This window comes from Notolepis coatsorum (genome assembly GCF_963971535.1).
Source record: "Notolepis coatsorum genome assembly, chromosome: 14".
Classification (NCBI taxonomy): Eukaryota; Metazoa; Chordata; class Actinopteri; order Aulopiformes; family Paralepididae; genus Notolepis; species Notolepis coatsorum.
The window spans coordinates 101553107-101581049 of NC_140178.1; the positions used below are offsets into that span (position 1 = coordinate 101553107).

The following is a 27943-nucleotide window of genomic DNA, read 5'->3' on the forward strand; positions in this document are numbered from 1 at the left end:
ATGACAGCGGCCTTGGGGGCCCGTGGCACATTACCACAGCAGAACCTGAAGAGATGGTGGGTCTCGGTTCAGTTGGACTTTATATGTCATGATGTGTAGGTTAACCCTTTCACTGCCACACGACAGAAGGTTAACCCTTTTACTATCACACAACCGACGGTCGTGTGATAGGGTTAACCTTATGTGAATTGTCGCGGTGAAAGGGTTAACCATTTGGTTGTGCGGCAGTGAAAGGGTTAACACACAGGGTCAACAGTACAATGAAATGTATTGTTGATCAGAGAAACAGCTCAGCAGTAAGAGCACTGGCCACAATAGAGCACTAGTCATATCAAGATAAAAAGATAAAGAAAATAAAGAAAACAAATAATATAGACTATGTACAGAGTTGTAGTATTAATTTGTACAGTGATACAGGTATAAAGACACTATGGTATATCATACTGGCCAGCAGTGTAACTAGTAAGAGTAGGTAAGGGATATATATGTATATAGCTATAAATAAAGAATCTACAGATATGTAAAAATGATTATATGCAGGTATGTACAGACAGATGTGGATAGATATATACGTTAAGAATAAGTATATACTGTGTATATATATATATACACAGCATTATTGTACATTCTATCATACAGAGTTATATGGGTTATATGCAGGTGTATAAGTAGGCATATAGAAGGATTGTATGCAGGTATATTGAGACAGATATGGATACTGCATGTGGTAAATATATAAATGTATATATATATACACACTATTGTACATGCTATCATATAGGGTAGACTATGATAGTATGAGGTAGGTAGTTGTGATGTATTATGATTACTATGATTACAGTGTAGGGCAGTTGTAGACAGTGAATATATGTAGACATGTACATGGAAAGGGGATTTTGTGAAGAAGGAAAGTGAACAGTAGCACACTTTGTAAACGTAGTCGGTTGCCCTGGAGATGGCGCTGTTGCCTTTCACTTTGGCTCCTTAAAAAGAGATTCTTCCCATCGCTGACAAGTTTGACAACCTCACTGTGCCACCTTCACCCTCTCTGGTGAGCGTTTAAATGTGACACAGATGTGTTGAAAGTAACTTCTTCAGACTGGTTGGTCTTCTTCCCTCCCCATCAGATCGAAGGACCCTGTTCTCTGAGAAAAGCGACGAGGGAGGACCCGCTTATCCGAGAGCGGTTCAACTTCTCGGTGCCGGTGCTCCAGTGGGGTGGAAGCTTTTCCGAGGCCGCGTGGCGACGACTGACGAGGCGCGCGCCTCCCTACGGCTGGAAAGGGCTGCCTCGGAGGGGTACACACTGGAACTTCCTGTCCTAGACTCTGTTGTCAACCTTTGACCTATCATATATGCCCACAAAATAAATGGTATACTTGAGATTTATACTTTTGATGATAAGTTAAAACAAAACCTGCACCGGACTACAACGTATGACGTCTATCGTGCCAGTTAGGGTACCTTGTGTATATTGTTTACTTTTACTCTTACTCATAGTATATTATACAGATTCAAATTCTTTATTGCGTATATATATTTATTGTAACATATAATATAACCAATATAGGGCATACAGACCCTCATCTGCACTTTTTTTTTTACAGTTCATTCTTTCTCATATTTTTATATTCAGATGACATTGTATTGCCCATATTTCTTTCCAGTATTACCCTGCCCATACCTGTACATCCCCCTCCCCCCTCCCCCATGCTGCAATGACGCTCCCCCATTTCCTCAAAGGGGATCAATAAAGCACTATTTTATCGTATCGTAATCTTATTTCATCTTATTCCCTCCTGTGTACGTCCCCCAGTGGTCAGGTCCACGCTGGCCCCCCTCAGCGGCCGGCCCAGCAGCCGTCTCTTTGAGCGCCGGTCGCCTGACCAGTGTGTCAGCTGTGCGGTGGTTGGCAACGGTGGCATCCTCAGGGGATCCAAGCAGGGACAGGACATAGACGGCCACGACCTCGTCTTCAGGTGCGTGTGTGCAGTGGGCCTGTCCCACAACTAAGGATTTGTATAGTCGACTATCGAATGCAAAAATATATATATATATACAAAATTTTAAAAATATTATAATATTATTATAATATTTTTTTTGTATCATTCCATTTGGGCTGTGGGGGGGGGGGGGGGAGGGTGCTTATTGCTTAATGTCTGAAGGGGTCGACTGAAGGCTTCTTGTCCTCTGCGAAAGCATGCAACTGGTCCACTGATGGATACATCTTGATATTTGTCTAGTCTAGTGTGTTCATTAGATGGGTGAAATCCTCTTTCAGTGCCTCTGTGCCCGTTTTCTTAGGCAGTTAGCCTCGTTGGTATGCGCGCCATTAGCGACCTCTTTGCTTTTGGAAAGAATGATATTTAAAATAAAAAAAATATTATACTTCCCATCATTGAGCTAAGACTCTGACGTGGTTTTAAATGGGGAACTTCAAACCTCACACAATCTTGAGCTTGACAACTCGCCCCCTGGACCACGATGGAAATAAGTGCTCGAGGTTTATTGTGTTGTCCTCGATCATTTTACAACTGTACACCGAGATTTAATTCTAGAGTAGCATCCTTCTCCTAACTATTTTGAAAAAATGCTCATTCAAAAAAAATCAATCAAATATTTTTTCTTTACTAAAATCTTCTCCCAGGGTCAACGGGGCGGTGACTAGAGGCTTTGAAGACGATGTGGGGCAAAAGACCTCCTTCTACGGGTTCACCACCAACACAATGAAGCACTCCCTCAAGTTATACTGGAAGGATGGCTTCACCAAGGTCCCCCAGAACCCAGTAAGACAACCCCCCCCCCCCCCCCCCATACGAAGATGAACTGTAGTGAAAACTATAATATTCCTGTGTTTTCTTCACACTAGCGATTTACTACTGAAATACTCTGGTATTATTGTAATTGGAAAAAAAAGCCACAGGAATGCTATGTGGTGATTCAATTAGATTAGATTGAATCGAATCGAATCGAATCATCATAGAATTCCTATGGTTTTACTATAAATGGTAAATGGACTGCATTTATATAACAGTTTTTATCTAAAGCACTTTACACATTATGCCTCACATTGACCCATTCACTCACACATTCACCCACCGACGGCAGGGGGGAAACCATGCAAGGTGCCAACCTGCTCATCGGGAGCAGTTAGGGGTTAAGTGTCTTGCTCAAGGACACTTCAACACGTGGCCGGGAGGGGCCAGAATCGGACCGGTATCCTTCCGATTACGAGACGCCCGCTCTACCTCCTGAGCCACTGTCGCCACCCTAGAAATACCACGGTTATACTATCATATTTGACACTTCCAAACTCCTCCACAGGAATACCATAGTAATAATTATCATGTGGGATGTTCAATGCAAAGACCTGTTAAAACTGAAGTGATTGAAAAAGAGGGGTGACAGTCGCTGGAAGTGTCCTTGAGCAAGACACTTAGGGGGCTTTCTCACGGCCATAACCCCTAACTGCACCTTGCATGGTCGCCTCCGCCATCGGTCTGTGAATGTGTGAGTGAATGGGTGAATGTGAAGCACAAGTTGTAAAGCACATTGGATAAAAGCGCTAAATATAAATGCAGTCCATTGAAAAGTGAAATTGAAGGAATTTCTCATAAGAAAAAAAAGAAATTCAAAGATGGGAGTCTACACGACTACGCTCTCATTGGTAGATTACCACCATGTGTAGTTTTGGGCGTGTTTCTGCAGTATAGACCTTTTCATAATAATAATAATAATAATAATAATAATAATAATAATAATAATAATAATAATAATAATAATAATAATAATAATAATAATACATTTATTTTATTTAGCGCTTTTCAATGATCCAAAGTAGCTGACAATAGGCAAAATGTGAGGTTTTGTCCGCTGCTCACCAACTTTCTCTGTTTTCTTTAAGCCTACTGTTTAGGAATTCCCTCCTCACTCACTCTCTCTAGCCCCCACCCTCTCGTTCTTTACTCTCGTTTACTCTCAGTGGCCACACCTGGACTACCTGTCATTATGTGTTTGATTGGTCTGGTGCCGAACTCACACTTTTAGTTCGATTATCAATTACCTCTCGCACCTGTGGTGGCAGGCTAATTAGTTCCCCTGTGGGCTTTAAATACCAGGGCTCTTCCCCTCGTTTCGGCGTGGGGTCGTGTTGTAAACATGCCGTATCATATTCTCAAACATCAAGACTCCTTCGGGAGGTCCTCTGTTCTGCCTATGCTGTTTTGATTCTCTGGCGTAGAGATGTTGCTCCAGCCTTCGCCTGCTGTCGCCGTTGCCTGAGGGGGAGACTGGTCTGCGCTCCCTAGACTTCCACGGGAGGCATCCCAGTGATCCACTTCAGACCCCCACGCAGCTATCGACCTGACGCACATCCAGACCAGCGCGCAGACGCGCATCTTCCAGACCATCGAGCTTGGCACGCTCCTCCGTACCAGCGCACAGACGCGCATCTTCCAGACCTTCGAGCTTGGCACGCTCCTCCGTACCAGCGCACAGACGCGCATCATCCAGACCTTCGAGCTTGGCACGCTCCTCCGTACCAGCGCACAGACGCGCATCTTCCAGACCTTCGAGCTTGGCACGCTCCTCCGTACCAGCGCACAGACGCGCATCTTCCAGACCTTCGAGCTTGGCACGCTCCTCCGTACCAGCGCACAGACGCGCATCTTCCAGACCTTCGAGCTTGGCACGCTCCTCCGTACCAGCGCACAGACGCGCATCTTCCAGACCTTCGAGCTTGGCACGCTCCTCCGTACCAGCGCACAGACGCGCATCATCCAGACCTCCAAGCTTGGCACACTCCTCCACGCAGACGCACCCCAGATGCGTCTCTCGGTTCCGGCGCGCACTCCAAGCAGTGGCGCACCACTCTGACCTCGGCTCGGACAGCCGGCTCCCCGGTGGCGACGCTCTCGCCCCGCTGCCTGTTCCAGCACCACTCTGACCTCGGCTCGGACAGCCGGCTCCCCGGTGGCGACGCCCTCGCCCCGCTGCTGTTCCAGCTCCTTTACGCATTATACGCATTACGTCTGGGTGAGTTTATTTGACTGTCTTGATCATCTCCGTTTTCGTGTGTTTCTTAACACTGAAGATAACCACCTTTTTAATCAGACAGTCACTCACCCAGCGTGTGCCTCTGTTTGTTTTCACTGGGATATTATTTTGGACGTTACATCTCCCACTGTGTGTTTGTTCACACCGAAGATAGTATTCACTTTTGGATTGTTTTTGGAACTTTGCTCTTTGTGTATTTTACACGAAGATAGTTTTTACTTTGATAACTTTTGTATTTGGACTAGTCACCTCTCCTGCATCTGCTCTGTTTTCCCCTTTGTACTTTAACCCCCTCCTCTCTCCCTCTCGGCCGCCGTTACCCACCTCGGAGATCTGCCGAGAGAGTTCTGCAGAGCGGCCCTGATGTTTCCCACCGTTCCTCCCAGTCCTCCCTGTCCCCAGCCCGCCTCCGCGGGCCTCTGTCCCTGTTCTCCCCTTTCTAGTCCTCCTCGTCCCCAGCCCGCCTCCGCGGGCCTCTGTCCCTCTGTCACCAGAACCTGGCCCTCTGTTCCCCAGAACCTGTTCCCTATGTCCCCCAGTACCTGTCCCTCTGTCCCTAGTTCTCCCCTCTCTAGTTCCTCCTAGTCCTCCCGTCCGGTCCTCCTAGTTCCTCCCTGTTTCTTCCAACCTTCCCCTAGCGTTCCCTTAGCCTTCCCTTAGTGTTCCCTTAACCTTCCCCTAGCATTCCCTTAGCCTTCCCTTAGTGTTCCCTTAACCTTCCCCTAGCGTTCCCTTAGCCTTCCCTTAGTGTTCCCTTAACCTTCCCCTAGCGTTCCCTTAGCCTGTTCCTTCCCCTCTTGTTATTTCCAGTATTTTGTGTTTCTCCCTTAAAGGGACAGTGCCGGTTTCCCTTTGTTTCAATAAATGCCCGTTTCTTGGCTTACCCTCATACCTGTCTTGTGTTGTGCGATTGGGGTCGGTTACAAACCATAACAGTACGACCCCACCAAATCGACGACCCCAGCCAGCACAGACGGTGTATGTTGAGTTTGCCTTTCTTTTCTTGTTCCCCTCTAGCTCCCCTGTTAGCTCCCCTGTTAGCCCTGTTGGCTTCCCTGTTAGCCCAGTTTAGCTCCCCTGTTAGCCTGTTAGCTCCCCTGTTAGCCCTGTTGGCTTCCCTGTTAGCCCTGTTTGACCCCCCTGCAGCTTGTTAGGCCTCTACTACCAGCATGGCCCCTGTCTGCTAGCCTTGCCCCGGCTGCTAGCACAGCCTCTATGTTTATGCAGCCCTTGCTGCTGGCATAGGCCCTGTAGCTAGCCTTGCCCTGGCAGCTAACCCAGTCCCTCAGCAGAGCCCCAGTCTGCTAGCTTAGCCCCGGCTGCTAGCACAGCCTCTATGTTTTATGCAGCCCTTGCTGCTGGCATGGGCCCTGTAGCTAGCCATGCCAGGCAGCTAACCCAATTCCCTCTGCATGGCCCCGGTCTGCTAGCTTGGCCCCGGCTGTTAGCACAGCCTCTATGTTAATGCAGCCTTGCAGCTGGCATAGGCCCTGTAGCTAGCCAGGCCCAAGCAGCTAACCCGGTCCCTCTGCATGGCCTCCACTTTTTTGTGTAGCATCTCGCACTGCTAGGACTGCCCCTTCAGCTAGCAGGGTCAGTTTTCTCCCACTGCTAGGACTGCCCTTTCAGCTAGCAAGGTCAGTATTCCCACTGCTAGGACTGCCCTTTCAGCTAGCAAGGTCAGTATTCCCACTGCTAGGACTGCCCTTTCAGCTAGCAAGGTCAGTTTATCTCCCACTGCTAGGACTGCCCTTTCAGCTAGCAAGGTCAGTTTTATCCCCACTGCTAGGACTGCCCTTTCAGCTAGCATGGTCAGTTTATCCCCACTGCTAGGACTGCCCTTTCAGCTAGCAAGGTCAGTTTATCTCCCACTGCTAGGACTGCCCTTTCAGCTAGCAAGGTCAGTTTCTCTCCCACTGCTAGGACTGCCCCTTCAGCTAGCATGGTCAGTTTGCTCCCACTGCTAGGACTGCCTTTTCAGCTAGCAAGGTCAGTTTATCCCACTGCTAGGACTGCCCTTTCAGCTGGCAAGGTCAGTATTCCCACTGCTAGGACTGCCCTTTCAGCTAGCAAGGTCAGTTTATCTCACACAGTTAGGACTGTCCTTCCAGCTAGCTTGTTCTCTCATGCTGGTCCAGCCCTGTCTGCCAGCCTAGCTCCGGCAGCTAGCGCAGCCTCTATGTTAATGTAGCAGTATAGCTGGCATAGGCCCTGTAGCTATCAGTGCCTTGGCAGCTACCCTTTCCCCCTGCTAGCCTAGCTCGGCAGCTAGCGCAGCCTCTATGTTGATGTAACAGTACAGCTAGCATAGGCCCTGTAGCTATCAGTGCCTTGGCAGCTGCCCTTTCCCCCTGCTAGCCTAGCTCGGCAGCTAGCGCAGCCTCTATGTTGATGTAGCAGTACAGCTAGCATAGGCCCTGTAGCTATCAGTGCCCTGGCAGCTACCCTTTCCCTCTGCTAGCCTAGCTCCGGCAGCTTGCGCAGCCTCTATGTTGATGTAGCAGTACAGCTAGCATAGGCCCTGTAGCTATCAGTGCCCTGGCAGCTAACCTTCCCTCTGCTAGTCCTTTTCCCGGTCCTACCCCTCGGCTCCTCTGGTTACCCCTCTGCTCCTCTAGTTACCCCTCAGCTCCTCTGGTTACCCCTCAGCTCCTCCAGTTGCCCCTCTGCTACCCTAGTTACCCCTCGGCGACCCTGTTTCTTTTGCTAGCCCCACTCTTGTGGTGGCTTCCCCTGCTGGCTTGGCCAGTACCTTTTGTTTTTGCCTTGTTTTGCCCCCTGCCACTCTGTCTGTATTTTTTTTGGGTCGCCGGGTGGCTCCCGTTGAGGGGGGGGTACTGTGAGGTTTTGTCCGCTGCTCACCAACTTTCTCTGTTTTCTTTAAGCCTACTGTTTAGGAATTCCCTCCTCACTCACTCTCTCTAGCCCCCACCCTCTCGTTCTTTACTCTCGTTTACTCTCAGTGGCCACACCTGGACTACCTGTCATTATGTGTTTGATTGGTCTGGTGCCGAACTCACACTTTTAGTTCGATTATCAATTACCTCTCGCACCTGTGGTGGCAGGCTAATTAGTTCCCCTGTGGGCTTTAAATACCAGGGCTCTTCCCCTCGTTTCGGCGTGGGGTCGTGTTGTAAACATGCCGTATCATATTCTCAAACATCAAGACTCCTTCGGGAGGTCCTCTGTTCTGCCTATGCTGTTTTGATTCTCTGGCGTAGAGATGTTGCTCCAGCCTTCGCCTGCTGTCGCCGTTGCCTGAGGGGGAGACTGGTCTGCGCTCCCTAGACTTCCACGGGAGGCATCCCAGTGATCCACTTCAGACCCCCACGCAGCTATCGACCTGACGCACATCCAGACCAGCGCGCAGACGCGCATCTTCCAGACCTTCGAGCTTGGCACGCTCCTCCGTACCAGCGCACAGACGCGCATCTTCCAGACCTTCGAGCTTGGCACGCTCCTCCGTACCAGCGCACAGACGCGCATCATCCAGACCTTCGAGCTTGGCACGCTCCTCCGTACCAGCGCACAGACGCGCATCTTCCAGACCTTCGAGCTTGGCACGCTCCTCCGTACCAGCGCACAGACGCGCATCTTCCAGACCTTCGAGCTTGGCACGCTCCTCCGTACCAGCGCACAGACGCGCATCTTCCAGACCTTCGAGCTTGGCACGCTCCTCCGTACCAGCGCACAGACGCGCATCTTCCAGACCTTCAAGCTTGGCACGCTCCTCCGTACCAGCGCATCATCCAGACCTCCAAGCTTGGCACACTCCTCCACGCAGACGCACCCCAGATGCGTCTCTCGGTTCCGGCGCGCACTCCAAGCAGTGGCGCACCACTCTGACCTCGGCTCGGACAGCCGGCTCCCCGGTGGCGACGCTCTCGCCCCGCTGCCTGTTCCAGCACCACTCTGACCTCGGCTCGGACAGCCGGCTCCCCGGTGGCGACGCCCTCGCCCCGCTGCTGTTCCAGCTCCTTTACGCATTATACGCATTACGTCTGGGTGAGTTTATTTGACTGTCTTGATCATCTCCGTTTTCGTGTGTTTCTTAACACTGAAGATAACCACCTTTTTAATCAGACAGTCACTCACCCAGCGTGTGCCTCTGTTTGTTTTCACTGGGATATTATTTTGGACGTTACATCTCCCACTGTGTGTTTGTTCACACCGAAGATGGTATTCACTTTTGGATTGTTTTTGGAACTTTGCTCTTTGTGTATTTTACACGAAGATAGTTTTTACTTTGATAACTTTTGTATTTGGACTAGTCACCTCTCCTGCATCTGCTCTGTTTTCCCCTTTGTACTTTAACCCCCTCCTCTCTCCCTCTCGGCCGCCGTTACCCACCTCGGAGATCTGCCGAGAGAGTTCTGCAGAGCGGCCCTGATGTTTCCCACCGTTCCTCCCAGTCCTCCCTGTCCCCAGCCCGCCTCCGCGGGCCTCTGTCCCTGTTCTCCCCTTTCTAGTCCTCCTCGTCCCCAGCCCGCCTCCGCGGGCCTCTGTCCCTCTGTCACCAGAACCTGGCCCTCTGTTCCCCAGAACCTGTTCCCTATGTCCCCCAGTACCTGTCCCTCTGTCCCTAGTTCTCCCCTCTCTAGTTCCTCCTAGTCCTCCCGTCCGGTCCTCCTAGTTCCTCCCTGTTTCTTCCAACCTTCCCCTAGCGTTCCCTTAGCCTTCCCTTAGTGTTCCCTTAACCTTCCCCTAGCATTCCCTTAGCCTTCCCTTAGTGTTCCCTTAACCTTCCCCTAGCGTTCCCTTAGCCTTCCCTTAGTGTTCCCTTAACCTTCCCCTAGCGTTCCCTTAGCCTGTTCCTTCCCCTCTTGTTATTTCCAGTATTTTGTGTTTCTCCCTTAAAGGGACAGTGCCGGTTTCCCTTTGTTTCAATAAATGCCCGTTTCTTGGCTTACCCTCATACCTGTCTTGTGTTGTGCGATTGGGGTCGGTTACAAACCATAACACAAAAAAAGAAAAGAAACAAAGAAACATAGAACCACAGGGAAACAGGGCACAATATGAATACACAAGAACATAATAATAATAACTTTAATAATAATAACTTTATTTGTATAGCACTTTTCATACAGAGGTTGCAGTTCAAAGTGCTTCACAACAGTAAAAAATACAGGCATAAGCGAGCATAAAAAGATAGACAGGTAGAATCACAGTGTTTCACATTAGGATCTAGCATCCCAATAGGCTCTCCGCTTACAGTTTTCAGTAACACAAATAGTAAAAATAGTTTAAAATGATTCAGTTTAAAAATAGTAAAAAAATTATAAAATAGAACGGACATAAAAAATACAGGCATGAGCGAGCATAGCAAGGTATGGCAAATCAGTGTTTCACATTAGGATCTAGCATCCTAATAGGCTCTCTATTCAGTAATACAAATAATCACAGTGTTTCACATTTGGATCTAGCAAATAATAAAAATAGTTTAAAATGATTCAGTTTAAAAATAGTCATCAGTAAGAAGTAAAAAGTGCAATAACCGACACATGAATTTGATAGGCAGTGTATAAGAGTAGGCAGGGTAAGAATAGTGCAGGTAGGGGAGCTCCAGTAGCTCACCGCGTACCTCGAACGCTATTTCGGCGTCGGGGACAACCGTGCGCGTCACGGATCTGGGGTAGCGAGTTCGACTCCCGGACTAGCCGTATTTTCTCAGAGTGTCTTTCCCCATCTATACCCCCATTCAACCTGTTTCTGTCGGTCATACTTGACCAGAAAAAGCGATAAACGCGAAAAGAACCAGCTGACTGGTCAAAGTTTAAAAAAAAAAAAGAATAGTGCAGGTAAATACAAGTTGTGTCAGGATATCCCTGATGTTTCCTCTTGCCACTAGGTGGTAGCAGATATCTATCAGTGAAATGCCTGAGAAAAGAGATAGGTTTTAAGCTGTCTTTTAAAGATGTCTAGCGAGTTGGCTTCCCTGATGTTTTGGGGTAGTTTGTTCCATAGTTTTGGGTCATAGTTGATAAAGGCTGCATTACCAATCCTCTTTTGACTGCTTCTGGGAGCCTCTAGTAGTCCAGCAGCTGATGATCGCAGTGTTCTTGCTGGTGTGTAATTTATTAGAGTGTTGGCGATGTAGCTAGGTCCCTGTCCATTTAGAGCTTTGTAAGGAGAAGGACCTTAAAGTCAATTCTAAATGTTACAGGAAGCCAGTGTAAAGCAGCTAAGACTGGACTAATGTGCTCTCTCCTTTTGGTTCTAGTTAGCAGTCGGGCTGCAGAGTTTTGGATTAGCTGAAGCCTCTCTGTGGTTTTCTTAGGGAGACCTGTGAAAAGTGCATTACAGTAGTCTAACCGGCTAGATATGAATGCATGAATTAGCTTCTCAGCATCGTTCTGATTAATAAATGGTCGTACTTTTGCTATATTTCTGAGATGGAAGAACGATGTTTTCGTCACTTTGCTAATATGAGAATTGAAGTTCAGTTCTGAATCTATGATAACCCCAAGACTAGTGACCTCAGATTTGATCCAAGGGGTTAGTCATCCCAGGTTCTTTATTAATGTTTCTTTTTTAGTTTTGGAGCCGATAATTAGAATTTCAGTTTTGTTCTCGTTTAGTTTCAGGAAGTTCTTACTCATCCATTTATTTATTGCCAGTAAGCAGTCTGCAATGGAGCTAATCGCTGTATCATTTGGTTCAGCAGATATGTACAGTTGTGTATCATCCGCATAGCTATGGAAATCTACATTATGTTCTCTGATGATATCACCCAGCGGTAACATGTAAAGGGAGAAGAGTAAAGGACCTAAGCAACTCCCTTGTGCATAGAACCGCAAGTAACAGACAACAAATACAGGAGTCAGTAGGGGAGGCAGTCGGGAAGTGAGTAAGGGAAACCGAGGGGGGTGGGAGGGTGGGAAAGGCAGGGGAAGAGAGAAGGTAGGGCAGGGAAAAAGGTGTTGATAGGTTGGAGGAGGGTGGTTATGGGTATGGAAGGTTAAATGCTAGGGAGAACAGGTTGGTTTTGAGACAGGACTTGAAGGTGGAGAGTGAGGGAGAGTCTCTGATGGTCTGAGGGAGGGTGTTCCAGAGTCGGGGTGCAGCACAGTGAGAAGGCCCGATCACCAAAACGTTTGAGTTTGGATCTTCTTTCGTGTATCGTCAGAGGTCCAACTCCCTATCTTGTAGCCATGCCCTTAACTCTGGTCCCACGTCAAAGAGGCTGGCTTCCGAGGGTGGTCTGTATAGGGGGGGGCAGATGGTCAGGATATGCTCAACAGTCTGCTCAGGGTCTCCACACTCACATGCAGCGCTGTCTGCCAGGCCCCACTTCTTTAATGCTGCTTTAAAGCGACCGACCCCAGTTCTTAAACGGTTCAGCAGAGTCCATTGCCGGCGTGGACGGTGAGGGAGGCAGTGGAAGAGGACCGGAGGGATCGGGTGGGGCGTTTTACATTTACATTTAGTGATTTAGCTGAACGCTTTCATCCAAAGCGACTCACAAATTGTGAACAACAAGTCAGCAGGAAGGGTACAACTCTGGCAGCTAAGGGTAAGCGATATTGTTCATCAAACAGTGTTGAACTTGAGTGCAACACTCTTGAGTGCATAGTAGTATAGACATTATGCGCAGAGTAGGTAGTAATATAGGCACAGTAGATTACTTAGTAGCAAAGTGCATAACAGTAAAAGACGGTATGAAGGTTAGTTGTTAGTCATGTTTGTTTCCTGTCAGATCCTGTATTAAAGGAACACGCCTTTTGGGAAATTAGCTTATTTGCCATCTACCCTGGAGTTAGACAAGCATGCATTAGGCTTAGGGAAAATGTCAATTTTTTTTTCATGTGGTAAATACACAGGTCACAACATGTTTACAGGAAAGTTTTGGAGTTGTATTTGGAGTGTATTTCGTGTTGGGAACTAGGCTACACTGGCACACCTACTTCCAGTGAATGACACTAAGCTAGGCTAACGTTGCGGCTGTCCCCTAAGCCTAATGCATGCAGAGAGAAGAAAAGGGTATGCATCTGACTGCTTGTCTAACTCCAGGGTAGATGGCAAATAAGCTAATTTCCCAAAAAGTTGGCGTGTTCCTTTAACAGAACACTGCCACAGGGAACACAAAGGGGCCGTTCAAAATGTTTATCTTGTCACGTTGGAAAAGGTCATGGTTTTCGCATCACACATTGAGCTGTCGTCTGTCGTTATCCCCGTTCCTGTGAACTCATCTTCAGGAAATACGATACATCTTCATCCCTTCAGGCGTCAGAGATTATGTGATGATGGGAGCAGCCATTCAGGGCGTGACCGTCGCCACCGGGGAAGACACTGGCGACCAGTGAGTTGTGGAATTCATTACATACCCTGGGTTCACACGGTAATACACACGCGGTTAATGGATATTGACTGAAATGTGTGTCCCCTATTACCATTTATTTTACATTTACATTTACAATGAATCATTTAGCTGACGCCTTTATCCAAGTTCTGTACAACAAGTCATCAGGAAGGGTACAGCTCTGGCAGCTAAGGGTCAGTAGAATTGTTCATCAAACAGTGTCGAACTTGAGTGCTACAGACTTGAGTGCATAGTAGTATAGTAGGTAATAATATACGCAAGGTAGATTCCTTAGTAACAGAGTGCATACTAGTGAATGACAGTATTAGTATTTTTCTTTTGGGGGGGGGGGGGGCTTCAAAGCTTCAGTAGTAGTTACTGTATCACTGAATAATGCAAGCTTTGTTAACCCTTTCACTACCACACTACAGAAGGTTAACCTTTCACTACCACACTACAGAAGGTTAAGTGAAAGGGTTAACCTTCTGTAGTGTGGTTGTGAAAGGGTTAACCCTTTGTTGTGTGGTAGTGAAAAGGTTAACCTTATGTATTGTCGCAGTGAAAGGGTTAACCCTTTGGTAGTGTGGTAGTGAAAGGCTTAAGAGAGACCCATCTCGGGGGCATGGGCATTGCACTGTATATCATGGAATAGTCATGGAAAAAATCATGGCATTTGATTTGGGGGAAAAAAGTTAATCTTGTAGGGAATGTAGGCTATACCCAGAGGGAAATTTGAAGGGGTGGGGGGGGGCACTTTCTTGTTAGCACAAATTATTACATTCTTCCTCTTGTTAACTGTACATTTATAGTCTTCCTTCCATAATTACATGTGTGTCCTGTAAATCCCTTCATGGCCGGTAGGTGGCGGTATACCATTGGTAAAGCAGCTGAACAGGCTCTCATGGACTGAAGGTGTCACTGAATGTGGATGTGCAGAGGTGTACCGATGAACATAAACCACATTGTTCTGTTGTTAGTCCACTTAGACATCTTCTGTCACCGTTGTTATTTAATCAAGGTATATTCCTTCCAACAGGCCCTCCAGGTATTTTGGGTTTAAACCACCTGAACACTTCAAGATGCTCCACCCTGATTTCATCGCCTATGTCACACAAAGGTGAAGGAACATTCTAGATTCAAGAGGTTTATTTGTCACATACATACCAGGGCATATACGGTGAAATGCGGGGTGGCCATGCCCACTTTAATTGTGCAATAATACTAAATAATAAAATAGACATAATAAACGGGTGATAAAAATAGACATAAAATAGGCATGATAAAAATAGACAATGCTAAAGTCCTGAGATAGTGCAAAACAATGTTAGCTACGGATTTAAGGCACTGGGTCCTATGTACAACACTACTATACAATATACCGTTTTTACTCTATATCCTTATGCTATACTTGCTATTTCTAAACTATACTATACAAGAACATGTGGTCTGGTCCACAAGCTGTTGTAACCGAGTGGATTTGAACCTGCGACCGTAGGATCCACACCGGTGGCCTCACTAACCAGCGGAGCTAAAGGGTCAGACCCCCACTGGCAGGTGCTGGTTGACTGTGAGTGTGTGTCTTATTGCAACTGACTGTTGATTGTCACATCCTGGTTGGACGTACACAACCTCTTTGCACTGTCTTGTACTGTGTAATGACAATAAAGTGAATCAATCAATCAAACCTGGGACAGTCAGACCCGTTGGCAGGTGCTGGTTGACTGCAACCAACTCATTAGTAGTTTACACTATGATTATCCTAATAGCTTGTTTACACAATGAGTCAAATGATCTATCCGTGAATACATCATTTGTAGTCAGAAGTCACAGTGAGGCACGGAAGTCGAGATCCCCGTCACGGAGCGTAACACAGCCCCTGAGACGTGATTATTTGTCGGTGGACAGATAAAACACAGAGATACCGATATACCGAAATAACTTTTTGTTACTTCTCACAGGGTTCGCACAAGGTCCTTGAAGTGCTTAAAATGCTTGATTCTTTAAAAAAAAACGTCAAGGCCTGGAATGATTTGAAAACAGCCCATTTTTGCTTAAAAAGTCCTTGAAATTCAAATCAACCATTTGCATTGAAAGTTTTGTTCATCCATGATAAAACATTTCTGAATCAAGAAATTGAATTTTTTTAATTTAAAGCAACTAATTGTCGGAAATTGGTTTTAAGCCATACATATTGGATCAGATTTTTTTCTATAAAAAACAGCATTTAAAAGTGAATTGTAAACTATATATATTTTTTTTTTGAACAAATGTTTTTTATTTACCCTTTTTTAACATAAAACTAGACACACAATACACAATAAATCACAGGACTATGACCGACATAATAATAACAATAATGGCTGTCCAGTACTTAAATCAAAATAAATGTAGATTAAAAGATATACACATAATGAATACAATACAATACAATACATATGCTCTTGCTTGCTCTTCACTCTTTCCTTCTCCTTCCCTTCCCCCCCCCCCCCCTCAGGACCCCCTCTTGGACTATCCATCCATTATTCCGTTTAACGCCAGGGATTACAAATTCATATGCTATCCTTTATTTTCTCCATCACCTCTAACCAGATTGCTATGCTGGCTTCATTAACACCTAAAATTTGTGCGGTAGATATCTCTAGATAAATCACATCGAGATAGGTAAGAACCCATACCTTCCGGCACATTTTATCCGGTTGAATCCAGCGTGATGCTATCAGCTTTTTGGCAGCCGTAAGACCGGACAAAATTTGTCTCTTTACATGTACAGAGGTTGATAACTGAGAAACATCATTCAACAACAATACAGAAGGCAGTACAGGTATGGTCAGAAATAAAAATTCTGATCATTGAGTGGTTACTTCTTCGCAGAATATCTTAACAGGAGGGCATTCCCAATACATATGCATAAATGTACCAATATCACCGTTTAAACACAAGGAGCATCGAGGGTCTTGTTTAAGCCCCATTAGGTGCAAACGTCTAGGAGTTAAGTAAGTCCTATGAATAAAATTAAGATTAATCTGTTGATGATCCGGGTTGCGTGACGACAGCCGAACGTTTTCCCAGACTTCATCCCAATCAAAATCTACTTCCAAGTTTGGTATATCCTTCCTCCAAACTAAGTCTAGGGGAAGGACCTCATATGAGGACGTAAGTAAGTGACAATAAAACTCAGATACAAAGCCTCTCGATGTCTCCTTTTCATAAAAGAATTTGTGATATCTGTGGTGCTCAAGTGGCACCTTTAATGGGACTCCATGAGCCCTTAAAGCTGCTCTTAACTGTAGATAGAAATAATAAATGGAGTTGGTGAGGTTAAATTTGTTAGATATATCTTTATAGCTGAATTGTAAACTGTTAAATGCCCTTTTAAATGACAAATAGTGCTTGGAAAAGTACTTGAAAGTCCTTGAATTTCATGTTGCATGGATCTGATATTTTAGTTATTTGTGTTGCCTTGTCAGTATTGTAATTATTGTGTTTGTGTTTGTGTTGTGTTTGTTTTTGAAAAGAGTGAAAATAAAAATTTGATAAAAAGAATTTCATTTAGCAATGTCTCTGTGGGAACCCTGTCCTCAGCTTCCTGAAGTCCCCTCTGCTGACGTACGCCAAGACCAGACACCTCTACATGCCGAGCACCGGCGCTCTGATGCTGATGGCCGCCCTGCACACATGTGACCAGGTCAGTCGACCTCCTCTCTCTCTCTCCACCAGGTCAGCACAGTTGACCTCCTCCTTACATGCAGTAGAACAGGTGATGTAGACACGACAGCTTCCCGGTTGCGTCTATTTTTTTACCAACGGATTTCCAGTTCCGCATTCGCGTTCTGCGATCTGACGTTTCTGGTGCGCTCTGATTGGCCACTGACGTTTCTGGTCATGTGACATGTGCGCCCAATCGCGTGACACCTGTGTCTTAGCCCGTTTCCGCCTCGAACAGCAGCAAACTACCTAACTCAGATCACAGAACGCGCACGCGGAACTGGAAATCCGTTGGTAAAAGTATTGACGCTTCCCGGTTTGATTCCATCCATTTTGGATTCACACCGCTGGTATGGATCTAGAGGAGGGGCAGAGGACGTCTGCTTCCCGGCTGCACTGCTTTGTTTCTGGGTTGGAATCTCATTTATTAGTGTGGGTGACCTGGCGAAGCCAGGTTGCCACCCACACTGTTGTTCTTGTTACTCTTTTTATTATTCTTTATTCCACCGATTTTGCAAACACCGCTCGTGCCAGAGCGTTCGCGCCCCATACACGTGAAAGGTATCAAAACGAGCGGCTTGCCTATGGCAACAGCGGTCTCCGAACTCGTAAAGTTTCACCGCACCGTCTGGCTACGAATCGACTTTAAACGGTAAAATTTCGGAAATGCATTGCAATTTAGAGTGCGAGATCCACCGATTTTGCAAACACCGCTCGTGCCAGAGCGTTCGCGCCCCATACACGTGAAAGGTATCAAAACGAGCGGCTTGCCTATGGCAACAGCGGTCTCCGAACTCGTAAAAGTTTCACCGCACCGTCTGGCTACGAATCGACTTTAAACGGTAAAATTTCGGAAATGCATTGCAATTTAGAGTGCGAGATCCACCGAATTTTTCAAACACCGCTCGTGCCAGAGCGTTCGCGCACCATACACGTGAAAGGTATCAAAACGAGCGGCTTGCCTATGGCAACAGCGGTCTCCGAACTTGTAAAGTTTCACCGCACCGTCTGGCTACGAATCGACTTTAAACGGTAAAATTTCGGTCCCATTGGAAATGCATTGCAATTTAGAGTGTAGCAGCTGAAATAATCTTTTTTCCCCTACCTTGGGTGAATTGCGAGTGTGATCTCAATTTTGGACGTAGAAATAAAACACACATCAAAACGATGACACGGCTGTCAGCCCGCTCACAAAAGAAAAATAAATGGAATTGGACATTTCTATCTCAACTGACGACCATTTGTTTGAAGGTTCTCCTCCCCATTGACCGCCATGCAATCGCACTCTAGAAATCACATTTTTCACACTATTTTTTAGCCTTCTGTTCCGATCGCCGAAGGAGTGCCACAATATCGCACGAATGCCACAATACCGCACACAACCCTTCGCCTACTCATTGTAGTGCTTCTGTGCGCGTCACAACGCTTCATCTCTTATAGTTTTCTTTTAATCAACGTGACAATGCAGTCATGTAAAGAAAATTCAGAATATGCAAGTCATTGTGCTCATGGCTGATTGGTTCAGGCTTAACAGCTGTGAGGCTCAGGGCTCATGGCTCAGCTGACCTGCCAATGACATCATCCACTTAACCCATCATTGCCCATCACTGTGTTGCAGTACTGAATTGCTGGACAGCGCCCTCTGTCTTGCGGGTTGTGTCTTGCGGGTTGTGTCATAGACCACCGTAACACTTCCGGGATTCTGAAATCAGGGAGGAGATTGCGGGGGGTGCATATGAATGAATGTGGATGAGAGCCGTGATGTAAGTGGTTGCCGATACGGCTGTGGGGGTGCTAGAGACATGATCGAATAGACGTTTATGCGCCTCGCTCTCCTGAACACGGCGTGACCCATAACTAATCGATCAGAACTAAATCGGCAGAGAAAAAGCCCATTTTAAAGCACCTATTCCGCTTGGACATGCGCAGAGTGCCCATGGAGTCTGGACGACGCGAGATGACGCTCGAATGAATGTGGACTGTTCCATCAGAGGGGGGAGCTTCGATGGTCATGTAAGTGGCTACAGACCGCTGCACTTAAATATAAACATTAGTCTACCTGGAGACTCAATGAGGTAATTGTAGATGTCGCCATAAGACACGTCTGGCCATTTAGTGGGATCATTTTTTCATTATCCTGTTCGGCTGAAAGGACATTGGCCACCGAAGCTCCCCCCTCTGATAGAACGGTCCACATTCATTCGAGCGTCATCTCGCGTCGTCCAGACTCCATAGGCACTCTGCGCATGTCCAAGCGGAATAGGTGCTTTAAAATGGGCTTTTTCTCTGCCGATTTAGTTCTGATCGATTAGTTATGGGTCACGCCGTGTTCAGGAGAGCGAGGCGCATAAACGTCTATTCGATCATGTCTCTAGCACCCCCACAGCCGTATCGGCAACCACTTCCATCACGGCTCTCGTCCACATCCATTCATTTGACCCCCCCGCAATCTCCTCCTTGATTTCAATGTAACGCGGAAGTGTAGTGGTCTATTGTACTCAGTAGGGATATCCTCTTTCATTTTTCATTGGTTGATGTTGACCACCTTTCATTGGTCGATGTTGACCACTCCCCCGATCCTTAGACCACGCCCCCTTAGGCCACACCCCCTCAGTGTATCTCTTGAACCGTTTGTCGTAGAGACTTGCGGATTGTGCCATTGGTCGATGTTGACCACCTTTCATTGGTCGATGTTGACCACTCCCCCGATCCTTAGACCACGCCCCCTTAGGCCACACCCCCTCAGTGTATCTCTTGAACCGTTTGTCGTAGAGACTTGCGGATTGTGCCATTGTACTCGGTGTAATAGTGTAATAGTGTGTAATAGTGTAATAGTGTAATAGTGTGTAATAGTGTAATAGTGTGTAATAGTGTAATAGTGTAATATTATGTAATAGTGTAATAGTGTGTAATAGTGTAATAGTGTAATAGTGTGTAATAGTGTAATAGTGTAATCGTGTAATAGTGTAATAGTGTAATAGTGTGTAATAGTGTAATAGTGTAATAGTGTGTAATAGTGTAATAGTGTAATAGTGTGTAATAGTGTAATAGTGTGTAATAGTGTAATAGTGTAATAGTGTGTAATAGTGTGTAATAGTGTAATATTGTGTAATATTGTAATAGTGTAATAGTGTAATAGTGTAATAGTGTGTAATAGTGTAATAGTGTGTAATAGTGTAATATTGTGTAATAGTGTGTAATAGTGTAATAGTGTGTAATAGTGTAATAGTGTAATAGTGTGTAATAGTGTAATAGTGTAATAGTGTGTAATAGTGTAATAGTGTAATAGTGTGTAATAGTGTGTGATAGTGTGTAATAGTGTGTAATAGTGTAATAGTGTGTAATAGTGTAATAGTGTAATAGTGTGTAATAGTGTAATAGTGTAATAGTGTGTAATAGTGTGTAATAGTGTAATAGTGTAATAGTGTGTAATAGTGTAATAGTGTGTAATAGTGTAATAGTGTAATAGTGTGTAATAGTGTAATAGTGTGTAATAGTGTAATAGTGTGTAATAGTGTAATAGTGTATTAGTGTGTAATAGTGTAATAGTGTGTAATAGTGTGTAATAGTGTAATAGTGTAATAGTGTGTAATAGTGTAATAGTGTGTAATAGTGTGTAATAGTGTAATAGTGTGTAATAGTGTAATAGTGTGTAATAGTGTAATAGTGTAATAGTGTCTAATAGTGTAATAGTGTGTAATAGTGTGTAATAGTGTAATAGTGTGTAATATTGTAATAGTGTGTAATAGTGTAATAGTGTAATAGTGTGTAATAGTGTAATAGTGTGTAATAGTGTAATAGTGTGTAATAGTGTAATAGTGTAATAGTGTTATAGTGTGTAATAGTGTAATAGTGTTATAGTGTGTAATAGTGTAATAGTGTGTAATAGTATGTAATAGTGTAATAGTATGTAATAGTGTAATAGTGTGTAATAGTGTAATAGTGTGTAATAGTGTAATAGTGTGTAATAGTGTAATAGTGTGTAATAGTGTAATAGTGTGTAATAGTGTGTACTAGTGTAATAGTGTGTAATAGTGTAATAGTGTAATAGTGTGTAATAGTGTATTAGTGTGTAATAGTGTGTAATAGTGTAATAGTGTGTAATAGTGTAATAGTGTGTAATAGTGTAATAGTGTGTAATAGTGTAATAGTGTAATAGTGTGTAATAGTGTAATAGTGTGTAATAGTGTAATAGTGCTATGCGACTTGCGGGTTATCCCCAGGCCATCAGGCTGCTAAACGAACAATGAATGAACACTACACAACAACAACCACCAAACGCACATAGCACACACATCCACACGCACACACTCACTTTAAACAAACACACTGTAGCACCCACTCCACACACTTTATAGCACACACCCACTTTAAACAAACACACTGTAGCACCCACTCCCCACACTTTATATTTATGGATGAAGGATTGCACTACAACTCGTACACCTTACTGTAAATTGTACCTAAAATTGTACCTCATCCCATTTCTGCTTTGCACTAGATAGTACTGTACATTAGTACACTGCATAGTATTGTGTATTGTATATTATATGGTAACTCAGAACATTGTACATATGTCTATACCGAACACTGTGACCTCATTTTCTTCTTCTAAATTCATGCTATATTATGTTATTATGTTATTTGATACTATCTTGTCTAGCACAGTCTCTGGAGCGTAACAGTAAGAAGCATTTTGTATGAAAGTATTCTGTACTTCTGTATGACAACTATTAAAGAACTTGAACTTGAACTTGTGTCATTGCACTCAGTAGGGATATCCTCTTTCATTGGTCTATGTTGACCACTCCCCCGATCCTTAGGCCGCGCCCCCTTTTTGTATCCTTTGAACCGTTTGTCATATAGACTCGCGAGAGACCCTCTCCCCCGTTGGCCGGCGGTGCACAGGCGTCACCCACACTTTCACAATTTCCCCTGCGCGGAATTGTCTAGTTTTATTTTATTTTCTTTCTTTTTAGGCCATCAATTAACCCTTTCACTACCACACTGCAGACGGTTAACCCTTTCACTACCACACAACAGACGGTTAACCTTTTAATTCCACTCAACAGAAGGTTAACCCTTTCACTACCACACGACAGAAGGTTAACCCTTTCACTACCACACTACAGAAGGTTAACCCTTTCACTACCACCACCCATTTATAAATTCAAAATCAAAATGTTTAAATAAAAAAAAAATCTAATTTCACATTTAAAATTCCAAATGTCACATTTCCAAATGTCATAATTTCTCATTTCAAATTTCAAATTTTCAAATATAGCAATACACCCCTGCCAAGTGTAAAATTGATCGGGTGAACGGCTCTCGAGACTTGCGAGCCACAGTCAGACACGCGGCGCACGTTGAGTGCGTCTCTCGTAGATGGTGACGTGTTGGCCCCCGCCCCCGGCGCCTCTCCAGGGACAGTGTGGATGAAACCACGTGGCGTCCGACGTCCCGACCTGCGTATATACCTTCACCTAGTCGTCAAGTGTTTTCAACCAGAACGCCCCTGGAATTTCCCCGGCAGAGTGCAATAATAGTCTAACCAGGTATGCAAGGGCATTAAACACCAAAAATCCAATGAGCATTTATTACACTAGAGCAGGGGTGGGCAACTTTGTATATGGTGAGAGCCACTAAATGTCCACACTCAATCTGGGGGGGCGCATTGTTTATCGGCAGTCCCGCCAGTAGTACCCCATCACTCAAATAGCCCATAATAGTCACAGATGTGATAAATAAGGCATATAAACTATTATAATTTGTTGTAACTTTGTTTTTATTCCATTTCAAACGCATTTAGTAATGCTTAATTTCAACTTTATGAATTTATAAATACAGCTGAATTTGAAAGTATTGCTGTGTAACCCAAATATATACAAAAATGACAAATTATAATTAAGGCTTCTATTAAAATAAATGTATGAACTTAAAGCCCACTGCTCAACAAACACAAAGCAGCATTCCTGCTGCATTTCACTACAACAGTAAATCAAAAGTGCAATAATAAATGATTTTGTTAAATGTATAAACTTTTATCCTGCTACTAAACAAAACATTCCTGAGTGCTTCATATCCATAACATGCATTTCAGTGTTATCTGAACACTACAAAAGTAAACAAGTAGCCAAGTGCAATACTCATCAGAATAATGAATTCCTTTTTGTGCAATTCTACATGCCTCCCATTGACCCTTTATGAAACTGGCATGACATTCACCCTCCCCCACAGTGTTCTGTCTTTAATGAGACACTTGTGGTCTCTCCTGTTGGACAATAGAAGGAATGTCAACTTCAATGTTTGTGCATGCGATCTGCATCAGATGAAATAACGTTTAATTTTTGTGTGCACGCACGTGCACATCTGTGCACGTACTTCTGCTCAGAAAAGTGCTGGGACGGCGTGGTACCGCGTGGCATGACCACTGCACCCCTGATTATTAGTGATCCACAATAGATGGAAATTATGTTAGCGAACTTACCTGATGTATAATGCAGTGCAGCATTGGACACTCAACGCCACTCTGCCTTAGAAGCCCGGCGAATCCTGTGTGTTTTCCTTTCATTGCGGGTGCTCCATCGGTAACAACAGCGGACAGTTTATCAAGCCCCCCATATTGCTGCACGGCACTTTCAACAGTGTTGAATATGTCCACACTAGGGCTGACCCCTATTAGTCGAATAGTCGACTAATCGATCGAAAGGAGCCATAGTCGGTGAGGGCCGCATGCGGCCCGCGGGCCGCCAGTTGCCCCTCCCTGCACTAGAGGTTCCAGTAGTGGGCAGCTTGATTTGCCAGGTCAAAAAAACAACGCTTTAAGGAGATCTTTTATTTTTAGAGCATTAACTCTTTGGAATAACCTGCCTCAAAACCTCTGCTGCATTTACAGTAGATTCACGTTTAAAAATGATCTTAAATTGTATTTAACACTAGTATTTTATTTATTTTATTTTTTTGTTTTGTTTCTGTGCTTGCATGTAATTTTAACCATCTTAATTGTTAGTTTCATTATGCATTGTGTGTTGAGTACTGAATTTTAATAATTTTGTTTTGCAATAATAATAGTTTTTGTATGTTTTTTTGTGTAGACCCCAGGAAGACTAGCTGGTTGCTTTGGCACCAGCTAATGGGGATCCGTAATAAAATCAAAATCAAATCAAAAATCAAATCTTGACCCAGCTGTCACGCTCACTGCAGCAGAGAACGAGGGCCGCAGAGACAACACTGAATTAAGTGTCTATTTCATGTTTTGAGAGCTGATTCTATGATTTAATCTCAAAAGATCCACGTGTATTTTGGACACAGAGTTTTACCTACAAAAGTCGTCGGTGAAAAGACGTCGGTCACAACGACGCTGTGATGCAGATGCACAGAAAATGTCCTAATTCTCCCCTCCTCTCCTTTCTTCCTTCCCTCATCTCTTCCACTTTACCCCCATGGTAGGAGACAAGTGGTACTAGGTAGTGAGGGAAGATTACAGTAGTCAATAGTAATGGACACAGCCTGGGCACGCATCGAGGAGGAGCCGCCATCTTTATACACCTGTTTGTCAAGCAGCCATAAAACTAATTTCAGGAATGAAACTAGTTCATTTGGAAGCCGTGATCCTCGTTGATATAATCGGCTTGGATCCCATACAGTAGCAGCGCCACATTGATTTTCTCTGCCTCTGTTCACACTTATAACCTATTGACTTTGCCCCATGATTTCATATTCGTATATTCTCGAAGTTAACTTCCTGTCTGTTGTTGCTACGCAACTGCAGCGTGGGGGGAAACTGTCCCGCCTGGTACATTGTGTACGCTTCATTTAGTGGAGAAACGGATTGTTAAAGCGGCAAATTAAAGACAATCAAGCGGAATTTTCTTCAGTCCTTCACAATGCCAAAGAGCTGCTGTGTTACGCGTTGTACTAATGACAAAAACAGAAATCCAAATCGCAAGTTTTATACCATCAAAAAAGTGGCTGGCAGCTAACGTTATCTACGTTAACTAGACAAATAGCTACATGCTGAGCTAACGTTAATTATATCATATCGAACCGATAGGAGCTTATCTTATCTAATCTTACGTGGATGTTTGATCGGTTAGTGGCACACGTGGTACCACCGCGTAAGATTAGATCAAATAAGCTCCTATCGGTTCGATATGATGTAATTAACGTTAGCTTAGCATGTAGCTACTACGACCACAACACCAGTCAATCAGGGGGAGCTTCTTTGACTCATATCTTGCCTTAGAATCACCAGAAAGGCTTTCGAAATAGTGAAATGCCATGTTGGCCTCAATATTTTCAAAACAAATCGTATGAAAATGTTATGAAATGAACAAGAATGTGATAAAACATGTAATAAAAACGGAGCTCAACGCATGCATTTGATGGTAGAAATCCGTTTTGTTACCCTCATACCAAGATGGCGGCGGTCTCGTGACATCAGAGTGTCTTCGAGAATGGAAAATGGAAACTGTGTCGATGTGTAAATGAAGCGTGAAAGTCGACACGGGAGAGGATTTAAACTCATACTATGCATATTATAAAGCATATATGGGTTCCTCCAGTTTGCTCTGCTTTTTTCCTTTGATGCTGGAATGGAATGTTCTCCAACTGACTCGGAAGCTGAAGCTTCTTCCTTCTCTTGCTGCGTTTAAAAGTAGCCTATGATGTCCGACCACCGTGTGTCGACTTGTCTGAGCGGATTTTTATTGTTTATTCTTATTTGTTGTGCCTATTATGTATGAATTTGATGATAAACCGTGTGTTTGTTTTGTGAGCTCGTCGTCGCTGTAAGTGAGGGTGACATCAGTGTCCCCCGAGTTGAAATAAAGGTTTGAAATGGAAAATGAAATGAAATATGATGGTCATAATGTGTAACTGTGGCGGCTAGGTGGTGTAGTGGGCAAGGCGCTCGCCATCAACGCTGGAGACGCTGGGTTCGAGTCCAGCTGTCGGCGTTGCTATCAGCTTGGCTGGTCGTTCATACTAACACAATTGGCAGTGTTAGGGGTGGGAAAGCTGGTGGGTGGGTCCTCCTGGGCGTTGTGGACAGCGATCCCTACAGTTCGGTCGGGGCGCCTGCACAGCGAGGGTAGGATCTGGAGGGAGGTAGTGTGACCTTCCACACGTTACACTCTCCCAGTGAGAATCTGCGCGGCCAGGCTGGCTGCCGGCTGGCTGCACATGTGTTGGAGGAAAGCATGTGACAGTCTCCGGCCTCCCGGACGAACAGTAGGGGGGAGTGCGCAACAACCAGGAAGGGGGTTGGGAATTGGCATAACGACTAACAGTGGGATGGGAGAAAAATCGGAAAAAGGAGGGGGGGAAAAGATAATAAAAAAAAATAATAATAATAATGTCTAACTGTGGTAACTGTGCATGTGATCCTATCCCCAGGTATCCGCTTATGGCTTCATCACGAAGGATTACGCTTTCTTCTCCGACCACTACTACGATCCTGTGATGAAGCCTCTGCGGTTCTACGCCAACCACGACATGCAGATGGAGAGCTTGGTGTGGCAAATGCTGGACTCTCGACACGTCATGCGGCTTTACGCGAGAACAGCGGGAGGCTGACGAGCCGCGGAGCCAGAAGCACAGGAAACGCGACTGCTTTTGTCCAAGTAGTTCTGCCGGGAGCGTATCTATGTTCCCCGGGGTCCTATGTTCCTCGTTCCCGATAAAAAGGGTCCTATGTTCCCCGAGTCTAGAGTAAATATCATTCATACAGTAAACATGCACCATCTACACCCTCACACAACTCTGTCGCTAGTGTTCTTTTAGGAACGTTTGAACCACCACACACACGCAATCAATCAATCCTACCACCAATCAAGCCTACCACCTAGCCAACAATATGATTCTCTTTCCTCCAGAAACATTCTCAGAAATTCGACTACTATTAGAAACACTAATTCTACTGTTCATTGCGGCGACTACTAACACAAATTTAAGCATTGATTTTGGCAGTAGGTTAGGCTGCCTCCGCGGCCCACTGGATGGCGCTCACTGGCCCACTGTTTGAGAATGGCTGATCTAGGACCCGGGGAACATAGAACCATAGAACAAGGCACTGAAGCGCAGCCATTTCCCCCTGCCCACCATAGAAGATGTTCTCCCAGACCTGTCGAGAGCAAAGGTGTTTACAGTCTGTGATGTCAAACATGGATTCTGGCATGTGAAACTGGAGGAGTCGTCGAGCTATCTGACAACGTTTGCCACACCATTTGGCAGATATAGGTGGCTCAGGATGCCTATGGGGATAAGTCCGGCTCCGGAGATATTCCAGCAGAAGCTGACCCAGGCGCTGGAGGGGCTGCCAGGCATATACATTATCGCGGACGATATCCTCATCACGGGAGAAGGGGACACACAAGAGATGGCTAACAAAGACCGCGACAGGAAACTGAGACAGTTCCTCACCAGATGCAGGGAGAGGAACATAAAACTGAATGCAGATAAGCTCAGATTGAGACAGCAAGAGGTACCGTACATCGGACACATACTGACAGCGGAGGGGCTGAAAGTCGACGCGGGGAGAAGGTTCGAGCAGTGAGAGACATGCCGAGGCCCACCGATGTGAAACGCATACAGAGACTAGTCGGCATGGTGAATTACCTGGCTAAGTTCTATCAACACCTATCAGACGACTGTGAGACACTGAGACAGCTCACCCATAGAGACAGCATATGGGAGTGGACAGATGTGCAAGAGGAAGCATTCTGCAGGCTGAAGGACAAGATAGCCAAAGCGCCAGTACTCAAGTACTATGACCCCAAGCAGGAACTTACGCTGCAGTGTGACGCATCAGAAACGGGACTCGGAGCAGCACTGACCCAAGGTGGACAGCCGGTAGCGTTTGCAAGCAGAGCGCTGACTCAGACG

General features: G+C 45.2%; 1 protein-coding gene across 1 annotated transcript; it reads left to right on the forward strand.

The window, feature by feature from the left end:
• Positions 1-26635, forward strand: st6galnac2 (ST6 (alpha-N-acetyl-neuraminyl-2,3-beta-galactosyl-1,3)-N-acetylgalactosaminide alpha-2,6-sialyltransferase 2; the record flags this gene model as incomplete). Its single annotated transcript, XM_084329251.1, has 8 exons — positions 1-66; positions 1128-1299; positions 1817-1979; positions 2648-2786; positions 13251-13354; positions 14391-14471; positions 16937-17039; positions 26456-26635. 8 exons carry the CDS (start codon positions 1-3, stop codon positions 26633-26635), a joined length of 1008 nt encoding a protein of 335 aa, XP_084185377.1.
• Positions 26636-27943: the final 1308 nt, after the last annotated feature.